The 20,230-nt window shown below is 42.4% G+C and overlaps 2 protein-coding genes and 1 pseudogene across 6 annotated transcripts; 2 read left to right on the forward strand and 1 right to left on the reverse strand.

Annotated features, from left to right (window-relative positions):
- The first annotated feature begins 450 nt into the window (after positions 1-450).
- On the forward strand, positions 451-1,952 carry LOC115738716 (annotated as a pseudogene).
- A 1,785-nt stretch (positions 1,953-3,737) lies between these two features.
- Positions 3,738-7,089, reverse strand: LOC115738680 (proteasome subunit alpha type-1-A-like). Its single transcript, XM_030671385.2, has 2 exons — positions 6,587-7,089; positions 3,738-4,443 (listed from the first exon to the last, which is right to left on the reverse strand). The coding sequence occupies exons 1-2, from the start codon at positions 6,935-6,937 to the stop codon at positions 3,973-3,975; spliced, it is 822 nt and encodes a 273-aa protein (XP_030527245.1). The 5' UTR covers positions 6,938-7,089; the 3' UTR covers positions 3,738-3,972.
- A 6,411-nt stretch (positions 7,090-13,500) lies between these two features.
- On the forward strand, positions 13,501-20,014 carry LOC115738536 (auxilin-like protein 1). Of its 5 annotated transcripts, XM_048274099.1 has the most exons (9): positions 13,501-14,055; positions 15,096-16,642; positions 16,742-18,240; positions 18,327-18,393; positions 18,629-18,726; positions 18,812-18,877; positions 18,986-19,081; positions 19,519-19,695; positions 19,864-20,014. In XM_048274099.1, exons 1-9 carry the CDS (start codon positions 13,697-13,699, stop codon positions 19,900-19,902), a joined length of 3,948 nt encoding a protein of 1,315 aa, XP_048130056.1. In that variant the 5' UTR covers positions 13,501-13,696; the 3' UTR covers positions 19,903-20,014. The 5 variants fall into 5 exon arrangements, with proteins under 5 accessions (XP_048130056.1, XP_048130054.1, XP_030527005.1 ...); XM_048274097.1 differs by having other exon boundaries at positions 15,096-18,240; XM_030671145.2 differs by having other exon boundaries at positions 15,096-18,240; positions 18,986-19,075.
- Positions 20,015-20,230: the final 216 nt, after the last annotated feature.

Raw genomic sequence — 20,230 nt, forward strand, 5'->3', positions numbered from 1 at the left:
AGTAATCATATTCTATAGCAATAGTCACATGGTCCATAGCATATCGTCACTCTAAAATATGTGGTACTTGGTAGGACCGTCTTGCTCTCTATATGTATAAAACATTATCAGAAAACAAACTAGACGCAAAATCGATACGATCTTTATCGAATTGAATCATACTCAACACACGATGTAGTGGATGATATTTAATAAAGATGTTAGTCGATTACAATTATAGTTTTTTTTTTTTTTGGTCGGAGATTACAATTATAGTTATACACACAGAATAGAGCATGTCAACTAAACCATTTTTTATGACCCCCCCCCAAAAAAATAAAAATAAAAACAAAAATAAATGAATTTTTTAGTAGGCTTGAGATGAATATATATGCTTATATATTGTGTTATTTGAAATACGCTTTGTTCACCAAAAGGCCAATCCGAGCATCCACAAACACAACCCACAAGATGGCTCCTCCTCAATTCCTCCGATTCATCTCCGACTGTTTCGTCAAACCACCCCAACTTCCGCCGCTTTCCAACCACCCTCTCCACTTGCCGCCGTGAGACCTCGCCATGCTCTCTTCCCACTATATTCAAAAGGGCCTCCTCTTCCCTCTCCCTCTTCGCTGCCTCGACCCCGGGTTCTTCGACCGCCCCGCTTTCCTCCATTCCTTCTTGAAAAACCTCAAGCGCGCTCTCTCTTCCGCCCTCTCCCATTTCTACCAGCTTGCTGGCCGCCTCGCCACTCTCAAGAGGACCGAACCCCGTTCTACACCGTCTTCATCGACTGCACCAACGGCCCTGGGGCCCGGTTCATCCACGCCACGCTCAACATGACTATGGCCGACATTCTCTCCCCCACATACGTCCCAGCCATCGTCCAGTCCTTCTTCGACCATGACCGGGCGGTCAACCACGACGACCACGCCCTGTCCCTGCTGTCCGTGCTGGTCACTGAGCTTGCCGATGGCGTCTTCATCGGAATCTCCATGAAACACGCCGTCGGCGACGGCACCTCCTTCTGGCACTTCGTCAACTCATGGTCCGAGATCTTCCAAGCGCAAGAGAAAGGCACCGTCGACGTTGTCCAGCTGTCGCATCCCCGGGTCCTGACCCGGTGGTTCCCGGAGAACCACCCTGGGCCGGTAAGCCTGCCTTACACTGACGAACCCTCGTCGTTCCGCGTCCGCTACGAAGCCCCAGAGCTAAGGGAGCGAGTCTTCCACTTCTCGACAAACGCCATCGCGTGGCTCAAGGCAGAGGCGAACCGGCAATGTGGCAACACCAATATCTAGTCCTTCAGGTCCCTGTCTGCCCTCGTATGGCAGTGCATCACGCGCGCCCGCCGCCTTCCACCCGGCCAGGTCACAAGCTGCCGGATGGCCTCGAACAACCGGGCTAGGCTCGACCCACCTCTCCCCCCGAAATACTTCCGGACCTTCATCTGGCGGATCAAGGGGACGGCGACGGTGGGGGGGAGCTGCTGGGCGGCGGCCTCAGGCAGGCGGCGTGGCTGCTGCATGCGGCGGTGGCGGAGCTCAGCAACATGAAGCTGCGGGAGCTAACCGAGCATTGGATAAAGAGGCCGCAGGTGTACCGCCCGGACAAGACGGCCGATCCGTACGGCAGATTGGGAGCTCCCCGAGGTTCGACACCTACAGCAACGAGTTCGGGCTAGGGAAGGCCGTGGCTCTGCGAAGCGGTTACGGGAACGAGATCGACGGCAAGGTCTCAGGCTATCCGGGCAGCGAAGGAGGCGGGAGCGTGGACCTCGAGATCTGCCTTCCGCCGGCGACGATGGCGGCTCTCGAAGGTGGCGCGGAATTCATGGCCGCCGTGACGGTTTCGTAGGTAGGGTTGGAGGGCCATCACGACACGGTGCCACGTGCAAGTCGAGTCAACGCCATCGGGGAAATAGGAGGAATAAATTTGTTGTTTGACTTGGAATTTTAATTTGACTTTATTTCGTAATCGAAGTTAATTCTTTTGTCCTTTTCAGGACAAGGACATGCGATGGTAGCGGGCACCGATCAACTGTCCTTTATTAGGTCATCCTTAAATGTTAACCAAATAAAACGTACTTACCTAGTAGCTAATTTGGATGGTGAAGGACCCAATTCTTCTTTTTGTGATTTCGGATTCTCAAATCTTCTACCGAGCTGTCGTGAGAGGAAGTACACTCTTGAAATTGTCCAAGGAGGTGAACATTTTGGGAACCTCGGGCACTATAAGTGAGATAATCATCTAAATCTAATGATGAAACTATTGAACACACGATGGGCTATGAGAAATTAATTCGATAGTTTCGACATATGATCTTGTTCGATTATATCATATTCGACTTTATTTCCTGATAGCCAAACCCATCAACAATTTAGTTTTAACCGCCAAGGATTCGAGCCTTTGGGTATCCGACCTAGTAATTACATCATTGGTTATAATCTTTGTACATATCCCTACAAAAGTAACATTGTCCAATCGCCATTTTAGCTGTTCCACAACCAAATAAGGCTGTGGAAATAGGTCCGACCTTGATGATTTTTGGCCGATGTCCGTATTTAGATCAATTCATTGCGTGCTTAGGAAGTTACTAACGAACAACTAAAGGTCAGTGACATGGAATTTACTGAACTATTCGAATAATTACCATCACTGAGAAATGTGGGTTTGACTAACCCCCACCAAGAAGCCTTGTCCCTTAGCATGAAGTTGAGCTATAGATGGAGTCTGTGGGAAACAAGCTAAGAATGGCTCCAAACACAAATGCCCTTCCCTGCACCAAGGCAACTCCAACTCTGCAACAACTGGAACGAACAACGCAAACTCGGTCAAACTAGAACAACCTCCGGCAAACCCGGCGCAGATGAATACCCAAGCTAGCACTGGAGTTCCCAATTTCCACAGAGATCAAGAACCTCCAGAGGAATGGAATGAGAGCCGTTTTGCAGAAGAGATTCAAACGATATTCTGCGGGAAAACACAACGCTAGCGATCGCTCTCTGTAGTTGAGGATCAAGCGCATCATGAAGAGCCTTGTTCCTTCCCTTCCATAGAAAATAAGTAGCTAAACTAAGGAGCGCACCCAACTTTTTACCTATTCCAAGGAACTCACTCTCCCGTTCACCAATATGCCTCTAGATTCACCACACAATGGAAGGATACAACCCCAAGCCAGCCTAAAAAGTTGCAATGGTATGACAGATGCTTCTAGACTCCGGATGCAATTTACAAAGCTGACCAACATCATTCGCATCACACCGTCTTTTCATCACATCAGAAGCGAGCAATCTATTTAGGATGATTAACCAGTTAATAAAGCCAAATTTTTGGGGGCCACTTAACTTTAGCACCTAGATTCCTCACCAAACTCCAGGCATCCTTTTGATTAAATTCACCACTCTTAGGACAATTCCTGGAATTTCAGCACGGTTTGAATCAATTTGATAAATTGGGTTAAGAACGTAGCATTATCCCGTTGAGGCAAACCTGCGGTGACCTCGAGTTGATCTCTAGCAAGGGTGAGCGCTGCTTGTTATCGACATGAAAGGGGATTCTGAAGAAAAGAAAGCAAAGGTTTCAAATGGAAGCCTTCACTCAAACTAACCAAATCTAGGACTTGTCCCAAGTCAGACAGACGAAAAATGCCACAACCAACTTGCATTTTCACAAATTTCAGCAGCTCCCGCAGCATTTAACAAGCAAGGAGGGGGGACCTTCATCCATCAAAGGCTTAAATATATGTTTCCAGGCCGTCGCTACCAAGCTCAATGAGTTCTTCAAGAGATGAAAATGTAAAAATCGAGAATTCATACAGAAGAGGGCAACATTACCAGCTAAGGAAGGTGGTGAATTGGATAACAGTCCAAAGACAGACAACCGAAAAGCATTGATCACAAATTGCCATCCACATTTCCTTGTCTCATCTCTAGGAAGACATGGACGCAAGGCCTCTAACATAAGACAAGCGATGTGCAGACTCTGGCAAGGTTAGATATCCATGGGAGCAGCACCTTCCTCAGCGGGGGCACCTTCTCCTGCAGCAGTTTCCTGATCCCCAGTATCCCCCGCTTCTGCAGCAGGTGGTTCTTCCTCCCCTACAATCTCAAACGCATCAATTAGTTGTTGTACCGTGTTCTGGTCCAATATATGGAACGGCTCGCCCACTCCAACCACAGCGACAGTGCATATGGTACTCTTCAACCTCTCTCCTTGCAAAGTTTCCCTTATGGCAATGAGGGCATCTTTGACCAGATCGTCACGAGAGGAGTCCGTGAAGTTCTCGAACCTGCGTTCCAAGTATGTTTTTGCGGCTTGTGAGCGGGACCCAATGGCAAAAGCCTGATATTCAAAGTAGTTTCCGCTTGGACAATTGTAATAGAGGTGAGCTCCAGATTCATCTAGTCCAGCTACCAAAAGACCAACGCCATAAGGTCGTTTCCAGGACCGCTGGGTGCAGACCTGCCAACATTGATTAGGCTATTACTGTCCAAGATATCTTTAGTCTCAAGAAATGCTAAAACCAAAGTTAATAACCACAGAGAAACCCTGTATCCTGTAAGAAAGTGACTGCAGTACCACCCAAAATTTAAACTGAGGGATTAGATTTGAGTATTTTCACAACAATATCCGTTTCAATAGTTCTGATTGTCAAATAGCATCTCCAGCGCTTTGAACTTTGATTTAAAGTTGGTTGGGACTCGAGGCACAACTACGCAGCTGGACTTCTTTTCCATCATTTATCATGTCACTTTAGCATTTCTAGAAACATGAAACTCTGTAAGCATCCAAGTTAGAGCCATCTCAAGGCATAGTCAGTACTGCACAGCTGATCATAACAACCCAATGTGCACTGCACAGCTGATTCTAAAACCATAGTCTTTACAGTCAGATTCTAAGCACAAAACTAAGGATTCTATGATGAAGCCACCAAGTGATACAATGAACTGCAGGATATTGGCTCACAATCTTTAAAAGCAACATTTTCGCCCGGAAGTAGCAAGGCAGTCATGCGGATCATGCCCTTGAGATTGTTTTGGCATAAAATTCTGCATGGCAATATTAGTTAAATGATGACAATGTCTCGAAATAGAACCAATCACAATGTGAGTGTGAAGGCATTGCCCTCTAACAGTAGAAAGGGTAGTCCATCAAAAGTGCATGCAAAAAAAAAAAAAAAATGAGATAATTGGGACAGTCCAGAAATGAAAGCAACAATCTTATACTTAACTATATCCGAAGGCAAAGCTTCCAGAAATGAAGCAGTCACCCAAATCTCCAGTAAAGGAGATGACAAAGCATCCAAAACTAGGAGGTACTAGAAAGTCTGGCGTAAAACCCGTTTCTCAAATTCAGTTACTTTATGATCCAATCAACAAAAGCCAACAGATCCAGTATAGGCAATCAAAAGGGTAAGTTCAAGAAATGAAGGTAGAAGCGACCAGTGAAATAAGATGAGTTAGTTTTAGAGAAACCTAAGGTTAGACACAAATTGGAAACTGCTTATAAGGCTTCCAATGTAGTCGTCAAAAATGTATGAAATCATAGAAGTAGCGAGGAAATACTACTGACAGCTGGAACAGAATTCGCTAACGTCAAGTGCACTTTAACTGCTACAGTTTTTTAACAGTGTAAAAGCCCAGGACCAGGGACAAATTTCAGAATCACGGCTAAATCGTGTTTATAATGGAAGCACTATTTCATGTGTCGCAAGCATTGCAGACAATTTAAAACACGAGCACTTAGTAAAATTTTCGGTTACAAAGTGACAACCAAATTGCATAATCATTACATTTCTTCCTTTTTCACTGCATGTTTAATTACTTTGGCCACAAAATGAATGGATCATTCGTGAAAATGTGAAGTCAAAACAAGAAAGTCATGTCATTCAATGAGAATATGAAAGGATCATTTGCTTATGAGAATGTGAAGTCAAAACAAGTAAAACTCCTGTCATTTCCACAACAAGAAGAAAATTATTGACATGTACTGAGGTTTCCAATAGAATCCAGGTGTAAGGCACAAACAGATAATAGGTCTTTCAACAGTCAATGAAGGAGATATAAGCTATTTCCTTCAACACAACAAAGTTCACACAGAGCATCTCCTGAGCTGTTTGAATCCTTAGTGAACCTTCTCTTCTATATCTGTTTCAACCTATACTACTATTGTCCAATTCACTCCTCATACTTCTGAAGCAAAATCACAGATAAACAGGAAGCGGAAATTTCTATGTCAAACAATTAAGAAAAAAGAGCAAGGATTAACCTAAAAAAGAACTGCTTTTTCCACACTAGATAGGCTTCAGTGAGGACATTATGACACAGACTCCTAAAACTAAGCTCATGCTCTTAAACCCCTTCAGAATCCCACCAAGTCCACACTTCATACTCCTGGAATCAGCAATCCCCAATTCCCTAACATCAGAACAAATTGCACGCTCATCACAGTTAATTCCGACCCACGCCGCTCTAAAACCCTAATGCCCCAAAGTCTCAATTCACGAAGAGTCACACGAATCAGTAAACTGTAGAAACTATCTACGCAATTCCAATCGGCAACAACAAATGAAATTACGACAAAGGAATCAGATGAGACAAATCACCTGAGCCTTGTCAGCCAGCTGAACCACCAATCTCCCGACGGGGAGCGGCGACTCGTAGGTGAAGGCGTGGTTAATGCACTCCGAGCGCATGTACCGCGAGAGCACGCGGCCGTCCGCGGTGAGGCCGGCGATGGCGACGCCGATGTGGTCGTCGACCTTGAAGATCTTCTTCTGGTGGGAGGAGAGCTCGTTGTTGGCCTTGTTGACGCAGGCCAGGACGACGTGCGTCTTGGATCGGAGGCCGATCGCGGCGGAGCCCTGCTTCACGGCCTCCATGGCGTACTCGACCTGGAAGAGGCGGCCCGCGGGGCTCCAGGTGGTCACGTCCGTGTCGTACTGGTTCCTGAACATGGTTCCGAAGACAACGCCGCTTGGAAGGAGTGAAAAAATGTGAGAGGTTTCTCTCGCTCGAGGTGTGAAATGTTGCGCGTTAATGGAGGGGGGAGAGAGAGGGGAGTGAGGCTTTGGTCTGTATACTTTGTGGTTTTCTTTTTGAGCAAGGCAAGAGGAAGAAGAAGATGCGAACTAGGGAGTGAGGTCCGAGAGAGGGTCTGTGATGGGTCGGATCCTGAAATGGGCTTGCACTAATGGGCTTTGCTGATGACTATCCTATTGGGCCTGTGAATACTCAGCAAGATTGGACTTGGTTGGGCCGGGCTATTTTAGTTTACTACCTTCCCTCAGCATTGAGCAAGTCCAAGCACTGCGGGCCCAATAGAAGGAACAATTCCAAGTCTTGAGCGCACGAAATGTCAAAGAAGCAATACATTTTTTTGGTCCAATAAAAAAAAAAAAAGCAATACATTGAACACCGCAAATTTTATTTATTTCTTCACTTGATGGAGAGCGTTTCAACATACACATTAATAAAATTCTATTAAGAGACTTACATTTTATTTAGGCTCCATTTGTTTCGCGAAAAATAAGTGAATTGCAAAATATTTTTTGAAAAATGATCGTTGATATTACCTACAAAAATCAATAAACGAAATATATTTTCATTGCCTGCGCAAATATTTTAAACACAGAGTCTAATTGATAATGAAAATATTTTTCATCGGCTAATTACTTCGGGCGATACATGCGACTATTTTTAGGAAAGTGTTTTTCCGGATTACTCATTTTTCGCGAAACAAACGGGGTGCCGGTGCGTGTATGGCGTCCTCGACGTGTCTTAGCAATTGCGTGCGATGGGCTCCAAAGCTCGACTTAGGTTTTATGGACGCACGTACGTTACAACCGTTAAAGTGATTGACTTAAAAGTAAACGTTGAGATCATCTTGTGAACTTTTTAATTGAAAAGCGATTTTCAATTAGTTTGATCTCTCGATACGCTGTTGATTCTCTAGTTGACAGCACGTACATGATTTTCATCGAGAACCAAAAGGCAAGGCCTATGTGTACGTATATTCCGGGGCTTTAACACTTCGTTTTGGGAAGTAAAGATCGATCTGAAATGATCTGTCGATCGCAAAGCAAAAGACCCTTGACAAATAAAATTAAAGTTAAGAGGTAAAAAAAAAGGCTCTCTCAAGGCCAAAAAGCGACGTCGTTATATAATGCCTCCTGCTTTTTAGCTTTTAGATCTTCATCCCATCATCATTCGGTAGATCCGATGGTCCAAAGATTCTCCACTGGAAGGAAAAGGCAGTCACTTGATTTAAAAGTTTTGGTGATGATGATCAGTTTTTCAGCTGTTTCTTTTTAGTATGAACAGGATATGTTAATCGATGAACGTCTATCGATACTACATCTTAACTACGTTTCGAGATTTTCTCATAATTCGATTTTTATATTGCATGGAATATATGAGATCTTTTAGTTTTGGCGTTTCGAATTTGTATGTCTAGACTCGAGGCGATTCCATGATAGTCAATTATAGGTATGAGCATTGTTCTAAGATAGAACCGGACCGATTTTTAGGTTTCGGGATATGTGGGGCATGTTCCCGATTTCAAAAATTAGGGAACTAGGTGGCTTGGAACCCGAAACTTGATTTTGTATTTTTCTTGTTCTATGTTTTCGTGTGATCCCGCAAATTTTTCATAGTGTTTGATAATATGCGTATAATTTAGAACCATTACTCTAAGCTCTCATGTTCCGGCTATATTCATGATCAAGACTTTTCTTTTGTTAATAATTTTTTTATTATTGGTGTGTCCACATATGAGTTATGGCTAGCAAACCGCAGCGGCAAATGGTAATCATTAAAAATGATGATTCACTACGGTCATTCAAATAAAAATAAATGTGGACCCGTTGATAGACTGTGTGACAAGATAGATTCCAAGGTATATAGGGTAGTTTTAAAAGGTTCTAAAAATAAGGCAAAAAGCTTCGAAGAGTAGGTTACAGGTGGAATCCGAATCGACCTTGAAATCGCTCGCCCCTAGTCATATGGGATTTCTTGTGAATTTGTTATCTTTATTGGGTGGAGCAACATAATGGCCGAGCCGGTTGCCTTTTTCTTTACGTATATTACGTAGTAAGCTATAAAGATAAACTAGAGTTAGAGGTGAGACGAGTGGTATTTAAGGAAAGTACGATTAATTTGTCAAATATCGAATGCAAACAATACTTCACGAAGATTTGCGTGCAAAGCAACCCTTGAACCTATTCTTTAGAATCTAAGGGTTCGTTTGTTTCACGAACAATGAATTGCTTGAAAAACATTTTACGAAAAATAATTGCTTACGTCTTTCGGAAAAATTAGTCAACGAAAAATGTCTTTTTCATCGATATAATCCACGCCTAACTTTTTTCATAGTCGATGAAAAAAAAAATCCATTCATTTATTTTCAAAAAATAATTTTTGAATAATTCATTTTTCACGAAATAATTTCACCCCAAATGACAATATTCACCATCCCGACCATACGGATGCAAGGCAAAGCATGCTCGAGTCCAAACTCGAGAAATCACGTTTGGTTATGAAAGTTAAAGTGCGCGAGTGAGTCGGCAGATTTGCATCAAGATAACAAGTCAAAACATATCCTCAATCAAGAAGGTTTCTTTTTATTTTTGATTTGATTTTATCATATCATATTTTACTATATAAGACATTGTGTGTGCGGGTTGCGAAACTCCGCTCCCTCCTCAAATGTACCCACCCACTCTTCCCCGAAGGTGGGGGTCGTCTTTTCAAATGAAAAGAGTGGTCACTGCCTTGCTAGAGCAATCTCCAATGATTAATCGAGAAAGTTAATGAGTTCGAAATTACGAAAATTCACATCTTTTTGTTTCCTTTTCTTTTCCTTTTTTCTCAATTTTGCTTTTGGCATCATCACCGTGTGCCTTGGGAAAGCGAAAGCAAGCAAGCAATTAAAAACGAAGGATGGCCATAACCTTCGGGTGGGCCCCAATGGCAAAATAATCTTTCCCGGACTATTGTAAGATGCGCTGCAGAGGATTTTAAACTTGTCATGCAGAGCGAGAGCTTTTGCAAAGGACGGACAGGAGGGCCCCACTTTCCTGCTTTTACTTTCGTAGGGAAGGAGAGGAGAGCTTCATCGAGAGGGCCCACCGACTTCATCGATGCCAGATTTTTTTTTGGCCTTTAAATCTGAGCTCATGCCTTATTTGGCTCTCCAATTTTTGTTTTCGATTCCATCGAATCTTCTGACCTTTTCTCGCATCCGTGCGATTCGACGGTCTTAAGTCCGATTTCGTGCGCCCGAGTCTCTGTTTTTTTTTTTTTAATCGATTCGTGTAGCAAATCGTTTGGTAGATCAATCCACATTTCTAACTAAATGATCGAGTTAATTAATGACGTGACGTGGCGTTGTGTTTGTGCGATAATAAATGATGTGAATTTGGCCCCAAATGAAAAGAGAATAAATGAACATAGAACCAAATTTACATGAATCCTCGGCCTTGGAGGGCTCGATCACACAAAACGAATATTAAAAGACCAAAGTTGCACGAATTTTGACAATTAGAAGGCTAAAACTATTATTAACCCAGTTATTAAACCATCGTTCCTTCAAAGTGAAGAAAGATATCATCGAGCGCGCGATTTTTTTTAATTCCTTATTTGTCTATATAATATGTCCGAAATAGGTAAGCAAGCATACTTTCTGCCAATTGTGCTTTAGACTATGACGATTGGCTTTTCAATCTTAAACCTTAATATCTTGATTAACGCCGAGTCGTTATAATTCAAGGAAAACGTGGGCTCTTGCTGCACTTGTTAAAGGTCATTAATTGTGATTTGGAGTGCATACATGTATGTTGCACTAGGAACGAAAAATATTGTCATATTATGTATGGTAAACAAGCAGGCACAAATTTTTTTTTTTGGTCGTAAAGCAGGCACAATTTAATAGACCCTTTTTGAAATGTATTATTGTTCAACTTTCAAAATGTAGTGATATGCGGCGATAATATTTGTAGTAATTTTAATTAGTGTTTTTGAGGCAATTATTGATTTAAAAACATTATCCGATCGCGATTAATAAAACTTTTTATAATAACTCAAAAGGATGGCAAAATTGATCGACCCTCATCATTATTGTCGAATTATCCAAACAAACATAAATAAATAGAGAAAGAACTAGCCTTTAAACTTGCAATCGACATGACTTGCGATAGGATGCTACCAACGGAAAAAGGTCGCTAAGTCTCGATTTCTCATATTCCTACGAAAGCAAAAACTTCCATTTTTCACTTTGATTCTTAATTAAAGAATCCCTCGCTTGGCGGCACCACCTCTCTCGCCTTGTTTATTTCCTCCATCTTGATTCGATCCATTCAACCAAGATGGCTAAGGAACAAGATGTTCGTCTCGCTTCTTCGTCCGAAGCAAGCTCCTCTTTCTATTTCCGCGTTCATCTGGAGGTCGAAAACCATCCACCGAATCGCAAAGGAACGAATTAAAAGATCCGATGCCTTGTGATCGAACTTGAGATCAACGGAAAGAGCACGTTACGCAGGTTCGACGGGATCTACGGATTGATTTTAAGATCCGGCGTCGTACTGAACGTGCTGTAAAAATCCTAGCCTTTTTTTTTTTTTTTAATCTTTTGTCAAAGAGGGATGAAAAGCCATGAATGATTGGGCTCGGTGGTCCCAAAATGTATCAGGCTGGCAATGAAGCATCTCTCTCTCGCGTCCATGTGAAAAAACCCTCGTGGGGATTTATCATTTGCCTAGAAACCGACGTTTCGCGATGCAAACTGTCAACGACTTTAGGCGTTGACTAAAGAGAATACAGCGAGGCAAGCACCAAGACCGAAGAACATCGTGTTTTACAATTCCCTCCTCCGACGTCCCTCATTCGCATGTTTTTCCATAAAAACAACCCAGTTGTCCTGAAGAAGAAACGATTTTTCATGTCCCCGATTTGATCACGTAACGTGGTTTAACGAATCAGTTACGATAAAGTGGTTTCGAAAGTTAAGGATGTGCATGACAACACTTCTGCTTTAGAAATAACTTTAGAAGGCGAAGGTGCTTTTCTACTTTTACTTCAGAAGTTGATTTCTGATCAAAGAAAAGCGTTTGATAACAGGACAAAATATCTACGAAAAATTATTGATTATAACCTAAAATGCATTTTATTCAAGAAAAGTTAAATGTAAATACCAACTGGTTTTCATGCAAGTCGGAAGACTAATCCTACCAATTACATTCAATAAAATAAATGCGTAATCAAGTGCACAAACAAAGCACATCAAACACAAATCAAGGCTTCCCTAATATAGTCATAAGGGTTTAGAGAATGTGTGATTAGAGTTCATCGATGAATTGGGAGAAATTGGGGACAATTTGCCAATAAGGGCAAAATCGTCAATTTGAAAAGATTGGGGGGTAAAAAAATCCAAAATAGGAATTTGCTGGTTGATTGTGGCTATTTCTTATTTTTTGAATTTTTTTTTGGAATTTTCAAATTTTTTAGATTTTCAATGATTTTTAGTAATTTTTTAATGAATTTTTTGTTACTTTTGGAAATTTTTATGAAATTTGTATACTTTTTAACGATTTTTTATTTTTTTATTTAAATATATTTTTATTTAAAATATTTTCTGGACCGGGTCAATTCGGCCCTCACCTCTCGAGAGTGAGTACACAGCGAGAGAGAGATAGAGCCCCCCGTGAACAAAAGAAAATGTGAAAAGGGAGGAATGAAAAGAAAAAAAAAGCTTTTGATGGTGAGAAGTAAGTTTTTTTTACTTCTTAAAAGTGCTGCAAAAATCACTTCTGAAGTAAAAGGTTGTTTCAGAAGTAGAAATTTAAAGTTGTGAACCAAACGGATTTTTACTTCAGAAGTTACGTTACCAAACGGATTTACGTTCTAGAAATACTTCTGAAGTAGAAATTCTGCTTCAGAAGTGTTATTATGCGCACCCTAAGTGTCACGAGCGATGATAAGCACATGACACTAATAAAGTGTTTTGTCGGTCACGTCATTATCGCGATGTCATTTAGGATAATACGGTTAGATCCGGTTATTAGCCCAACTCGATTAAGTTTGCCCGTTCGACCGGTATCTCTTTTTATTTATGAGATTTTATGAAATTACTATTAATAAAGGCCAACATGTAATCTTCTTCCCGATAAGATCTTAGTATGCTCAGCAGTTCTCTTTGCTTTTTCACTTTCCCCAATTCAAAACCAAATGACATGCCAGGTTGTCTGAACGGCAACTTCCACAAAATGCCAAGGCGAGTCCTCGCTGGTGATTCTGAATTTGTAGTGGTCCTCGGCGACGCTGATTCGCACCTCTTTTAATTCGTTTTCAGCGACAAACCGACGACAGAGTAGTCCAATCATTTTTTTTTTTTTTGGTATCGATAAATACGACGCACCGTATCTCCTCCGACTACGGAACCGTCCACCGTCTCTGCCGGTGACCCAGCTCGGGGTCTCCCGTGAAAAAATCGCCGATTCCTAAAATCACACGGCCGGTTTTTGTTTCTCTTCATTTTCTCGCCAAATAAACAACGAAACTCTCATTTTCTCATCTCTCTCTCGCTCTCGCTCGCTCGCTCGCTCGCTCTGTGCACGGACAGAAGCGAGAGGGCAGAGGAGGAGGCGAGGGAGGAGGAGGAGAAGCCCGGACGACGTCGCATTAAGCCGTGCACCGAGCCGTGACGCCTCTGGGAGCTCACCATGTCGACGGAGTACCAAGCTTCGGCTCCTCCATTCGCGAGAAAGCTCGTGAGCGGGCGGAGCTTCAGCGGGACGAGCATCTACGACGGGGTCTTCGCCGGCCCGGGAAAATACGGAGTCTCCGGCGTCTCTTCCCGGGCGGAGAACTACGCTGAGATCTTCGGAGGCTCCAGGGACGCGCGCCGCTCTTCGATCCCCGTGCTCGACTTCCCCGGCCTCCACGAGAGGAAGGTCTCGGTGGATGTTCGGAGCTCGAAGCTCGATTACTCCAAAATATTCGGCGGTTTCGGCGATTTCGGTGATACGGCGTCTTACGAGGAACTGGTGAATAAGCGCACCGAGAGCAGGAGTTTCGCGAGGCAAGTTCGCATTCCTCTTTTTTTTGCTTGCTTTGCATGTGGTGGTGTTTCTGTTGAATGGGCGCTGGAAGGGCACGTAGTGACTCCAGTTGCTGGGGTTGATGTTATGTTGACCGGAATATGAGTGCGTTGTTGGGATCGACTTTGAATTGCCTCCGTGTGCTGTAATAGTGCGCAAGTTCTGTTTTTTATTTCCATTAGCTTTATCCAGTACTAAGAATCAACTTTCAGTAAGTCAAAAAGCTGAAGAATGCAGTTTTGCTGGCTAAAGAATGGCTGTGTTTGCACATTGTTGATAGCCTTTCTTTAGTTAGTGGCAGAGTTGAGAGTGGGCTATTTTGGACAGGGATGCGTTCGTTTTGTGGGTCGTCGTGTGAAATGGTATGTGTTGGACAGAAACATTAGCTTAGACATTTTTACGAAGTAGGAGTTAAAGAGCAAGGAACCATGCAGATGTTCCAAGAGTTTTTGCAAGGTTTTGAGGTTATGAGGTATTGATTAAGCACAAGCATCCGACACATCAAGCTGCTTCTTTTTATTGCCTCCCCTTCAATTTTGGGCGCTCTGCCTGTTTAGGAAATTTGAATTCTAAAGCAGGAGAAGAAAGAACTCTGGAGATAGAGTACTCTGGCAAAGGATATTTCTTGTTTAGGGATTAATTCAATGTTTGTCAATGGCAGCTTAATTAGTCTTTCTTTGATAAGAATCTGTGGAGAGCTTATGAGGTTTATAAAAAAGTGAGCTGTTGGGTTTTTTTTTTTTTTTTTTGGTCCAAGAGCTGTTGGGTTTAAGAGAGACGATTTTCGTTAAGTAAAAGTTGGACGCTGAGTACTTGAAATAGCTCATGATTCCATTTGCTCTTCCTTCATCATTCTTTGTGACCCAGTTTTGGACGCTGAGTACTTGAAATAGTTCATGATTCCATTTGCTCTTCCTTTATCATTCAGTGTGACCCAGCTCACCCTTGACTGCATCTTTGTTTGCGCTTGAGCTAAACTTGTGACCATGTGATGTGACTATTTGTGTTTCAACTTGTCTAGGACACAAGATAGCATGAGGTCCTCTTCAAAATTGTCTTCCAGTAGCTTGAATGAGACTCAGGTGTCGTGTCATGAAGCATCATACCATTCACGTGATAGGGAGAAGAAGTTCAATGTCTCCTACAGCAAAGTAAATTTGGAAACCAATGGCGAAACAAATAAGAGAGTGCACATTGCCCAGCTTGGAGATGTACCAGGATATGCCCATGTAATTGAAGAAACTGCTCCCTTGGAACAGTCAAAAGGCAATAAGCCACAGTCTGTGGTTGTGAATGGTTATGCTAGTGGAGATGCTGGTGATGGAATGGTGAATGCCAACAATTGCGAGAAAGCCATGTCAGGAGTCTCGGCTACCGGTTCTGACAAACCTTCTACAAAAGAAGGGATCTCCATTCAGAAATCTGATCGAAATAGATCGTTTACAACTGATCTGTTTTTTGGCACATATGAATATGGGCTTAGAAAAGAACCTTTTGGATCTCAAACTCCGATTGACGTCCCATCTAACTCAAAAATATTTGGGGTTTCTCCAAGCAATGCTTTTGAAGATGTTGCTGGTGTTTATTCGCCACCTGACTTTGATGACAATGTGGATGCAAATTCAGTTGCTGCTGCCTCTGCAGCTGCAGTGAAGAAAGCAATTGAGAAGGCTCAAGCAAAAATTAAAGTTGCAAGGGAACTAATGGAAAGACGGAAGGAAGGTCTTCAAGGCCACGTAAACTTTAAGGAAAAGATCGGGGCCGAAGACAAGAGGGCACGGAAAATGGCTAAGAAAGCTAACAGATGCAGTGAGAAGGAACCTCAGAAAATAGGTGAAACTGATAATCGTGCACAGTTGGCTGCAAGGGCTAGAGGGGCCAATAATGAAAACCTGGGCTTTGTAAATGTAGAATCTGGTGACAAGGAGAACGTTTCCAGTTCAAAAACATTCTCTGGAAGCATACTTCAGCAGGCAAACAAAGAAATTCATGCAGATTTGAGGCTAGGAAAGGTAGGGGAAGAAGCAGAAAATTCTTATGAAGCTGCTCAAACAAAGCAAAATGGATCAGTGCCAATAGAGCAGCAGAAGGAAGGGATAGGAGTGAATGATATGATGCCATCTTGTGATGAGTGTTCAAGTGAAACCCTTGCGAAGATAGATTTTGAGCGTTCAACTGTTGAAGAGGCTCTTGATGAGGAGAAAATTGATGAGAAACTGCTTGGCGTAACAGGGGCACAAGAAGGTGACAAGCAAGAAGTCAAGGTCCAATCTGCTCAAGGATTGACTCATCCAGAAGAGAGTGAAATTAAGGTAGAAGTAGCACTGGAGCAAGAAGGCAATCTGTGGAAGTTCATGAAATTTTTTAATCCTTGGCAAAGTCAGGGTAAACCAAAGGAATTGAACAAATCTGAGTTTGATCAAAGGCTTGAAGCTCAGGATTTGGACAAAAATAATTTACGGAGTCTTGGGGAGGAGTGTGATTGGGAAGGGAATAAGATGAAACAAATAGAAGCTCACAAGAGAGAACTGACTAGTGCACATAATCATGAATTTGATGGTGAGATGAGCAATTTCACATGGAAAGAGATGAGTAGCCAAGAAGTAGATGAGGCACTGCGTGATTCATGTGAGAGGTTGGTAGTTTTGAGAGAGCGAGAGGAGACTTGCAACCCTAAAGAAAATGATGATGAGCATGACAACTTTGGCATGGAGCCAGATAGTGAAGAAAGGCTGGAGACACTCCATCAGCAGGAAAGGTTGAAGGAGAGACCTAATGATTTAGTCGAATCCAAGAAAGACAAAGGACTCGAAGAAGAAAAAGAAGCGGGAGATATTCATGAGATTGCACGAGCAAACGTGAATGAAGAGATACACGAGGATACTAAACAGATGAATGCTAATGCTGGACAGCAAGAAGCTTTTAATAGCACAGAGACTAATAGAATCGAGGAAATCACTGGAATGGGAGTTGAAGATGAAGTAGAAGAAAGTCATGAAATTCAGAATAGCGATGATAATGCAATTTGTACATGTGAGAGGGAGGCATGTGAGGAGTTTACTGGGACTCCAGAAGGTGATGAACCCAATGAGTCCGATGAAAATATTGATGTACTAATGGATGAAATGGAAAATGAAAGGGATGAAAAGATGGTGGAAATGAACTCTTCTGTTCGAGGGGAAGAAAATGACTGCAGCTTAGGAGCCTCTGCAAATGATTATGACTTGGAGAAGAGATGTAAAGTTGAAACAAGTGATATAACCTGCTTCATGTTGAAAGCCGATGAAATCAATGAGGAGGTAGGTGAAGGTGAAGCCACTGCTGCCCTTGAATTTACGGAGAATTATGTGAACTTGAGCGATGCAGGAATGAGTAGTGGAGGGAAACAAAATGGACAAGCCATACCAGAATTCAATGCGATTCCAAATTTGGAAGTGCCTGTGCAAGGATTGGCTCCTGAATTCAACAACTACAGTAATGATCTGCATGAGGCTGAAAAATCCATGAACTGGAAAGAAGAGTCTGAATTCTCTAAATCCGAAGAAGTGAATAGTGATGCGGGATCTTCTGATAAAGGTGGAAGTTTTGATGGTGAAATGACTATGCAACCTGAGCAGATTAATGGTACCATCGAACGGAAAGAGAGAACTCAGGAAGCACATCAAAGTATTGAAACTTGTCAAAATACAGAAAAAATAGAGGAGAATCATTACACAACCCTGACAATGGAAGAGGGGATATCTGAAGATTGTCAACAAAAGGAAATAGGGCTGGACAAAGAATTCCTTAAGAAAATAGATGAAGCAAAAGAGAGGGAAAGGGCACGCGAAAAGGAAAGATTAGCAGTTGAAAGAGCAATCCGTGAAGCGCGTGAAAGGGCTTATGCTGAAGCGCGGGAAAGGGCAGAAAGGGCTGCTGTGGGAAAAGCAACCATTGAAGCCCGACAGCGAGTAATAGAGCAAGCTCGGGAGAAGATAGGGAAGGCTTCTAAAGAGACAAATACTAAATTAACTGAGAAGAATTCTATAGAGGCCAGACTTAAAGCTGAACGTGCTGCAGTAGAAAGAGCAACTGCAGAAGCACGGGAGCGTGCCCTTGAAAAGGCATTGGCTGAAAAGTTGTCTGGTGCTGGCAAAGATCACAAACTTGGACAGACATCATCACATGTAAGTATTTTCCATTTATGATGCTCTATTCTCTTCTTTGCGGGATATGATACATGGTGGAGGAGCTCATCTTACCATCTTTGTAGGATCCACGACATAGAGGCTCATGCCCTTCCGGTGATTCAAGACATCCCAAGTCTTCAGATACTAATGGTATGCCTCAAAAAATTTCACTACCTCTGATGACACCCACTCATGTGCTGGGTCACGGTGTGTTGTACAATATGTGGCCAAGCAAAGGAAATGGGTAAAACCCTAGATGAAACTCCTAATTGACGTTTCACTAGATGAAAATTCTTCATGCTATTTCTTATATTACCTTTCAAAAAGAGAGGAATCGTTCAAGTCCTGCTTAGTAACTCTTAGCACTTTCCCTTGTCTCATGAAGCTACGGGCTCAGGTGAGAAATCTGATGGGACAAACAGCGAATCAGCTCAGAGGCGTAAAGCTAGATTGGAGAGGCATCAAAGAACAGCAGAACGTGCGGTACGGCTCCTGCTTTTCTTCACACTTTACAATAGATAAATTTTCTGACCTGTGATGAGCTTAATATTGTGCTCTCTCCTCTCAGGCAAAGGCTCTTGCAGAGAAGAACAAGCATGATCTTCTTGCTCAGAGAGAGCATGCAGAGAGAAATGTAAGTCTTTTCGACTTAGTTTGATAAATTTTTGGTCATTTAGCCAAGAGGACAGAGATATCCTCGGTGAAAATTTTTTTGCCTTACTTTCTTTGGCTTCCACGGCAGAGGTTAGCGGAATCTCTTGATGCTGATATTAAAAGGTGGTCAAGTGGGAAGCAAGGAAACTTGCGTGCTCTGCTGTCAACGCTACAATATGTACAGGCTAATTTCTACTCTCTCTTTCTACTCTTCATTTGATAGATAAACTTACTTGCTTAACCTATTTTGACTTCCCTAAAAAGAAGGGTGTGCCTAGATACCCTCATTTGATAGGTTTGCTTTAGATCTGATATTACAAACCAGTAACTTTTACTTGAAAGTAAAATAGCAAAACAAAAAAAATTTCTAACGGTGAGTGTTAACATGATTAAATAGGGTGACTTTGACTTTTACCCCTCAGGAGGATCCACCCCAATTATGCTAGTATCAAGATCCCTTTTTACAGCATTTTTCTCTACTATCCTCGAGAAGCCACTTGAGAATTCACCTCCTATGCATATGCACCTTCGGCTTCTTGCCCAGAAACAGATGGAGATGTTCAGTTTACAGTTCGGTTAATACCGCCACATATCTCAATGATCTTTCGTCCTTAATTGCAGATATTAGGGCCTGATAGCAGTTGGCAGCCTGTTTCCTTGACAGAAATTGTAACTGCGGCTGCTGTAAAGAAAGCATACCGGAAAGCCACCCTTTGTGTCCATCCAGACAAACTGCAGCAACGTGGTGCTAGCTTGCAGCAGAAGTACGTCTGCGAAAAAGTTTTTGATCTCTTAAAGGTCCGTTGCGGTTACAATCTCGAGCTTTCATCACCTCCATCACAATAGTGGAGATATACTTTCATCTTTCATTGCGACAACTAACCAACTTCACTTGAAAGCAAAATCCTGGTTTTCCTTTCACACTCTGTAACGAGGATGTTTTTGTCGTTGATTCTGTTGTTCCAGGAAGCGTGGAACAAGTTCAGCAGTGCCGAAGAAAGATGAGATTTATTTGAAAAATGCTCTTCCCAGTATTTTTTCCTCTCTTGTGAACAAACTAACCTGTAATTTATGCTCTGAAATAATTATGAGTAGAAAATTTCTGAGCAATTCTTTTCGAATGTCTGGCTCTTTCTAAAGATGGAGGTGATGAACATTAATTTCATGGAAAATGTCACCAATTCGGATTTCAGAAGATTGTACAATCGGTAAACTCCATTGATAGCCCCTGTTGGTCACCTTAAATATCAATTGAGACCAGCAGGGAATAATTATGATTTTTCCCCCCTTTTTTTTTTTTTTTTTTCCTTTTTTCATTTCCTTTTCCCTTTTT

Source organism: Rhodamnia argentea, chromosome 2 (assembly GCF_020921035.1).
Source record: "Rhodamnia argentea isolate NSW1041297 chromosome 2, ASM2092103v1, whole genome shotgun sequence".
Classification (NCBI taxonomy): domain Eukaryota; kingdom Viridiplantae; phylum Streptophyta; class Magnoliopsida; order Myrtales; family Myrtaceae; genus Rhodamnia; species Rhodamnia argentea.

Coding starts and splice junctions, on each gene's coding strand:
- LOC115738680 (XM_030671385.2), bottom strand. CDS start 6,937: ATGTTCAGGAACCAGTACGACACGGACGTGACCACCTGGAGCCCCGCG. Junction 4,444..6,586: donor AGCTGGCTGACAAGGCTCAG/GTGATTTGTCTC, acceptor CAATGTTGGCAG/GTCTGCACCCAGCGGTCCTG.
- LOC115738536 (XM_048274097.1), top strand. CDS start 13,697: ATGTCGACGGAGTACCAAGCTTCGGCTCCTCCATTCGCGAGAAAGCTC. Junction 18,241..18,326: donor TTGGACAGACATCATCACAT/GTAAGTATTTTC, acceptor CCATCTTTGTAG/GATCCACGACATAGAGGCTC. Junction 18,394..18,628: donor CAAGTCTTCAGATACTAATG/GTATGCCTCAAA, acceptor TGTCTCATGAAG/CTACGGGCTCAGGTGAGAAA.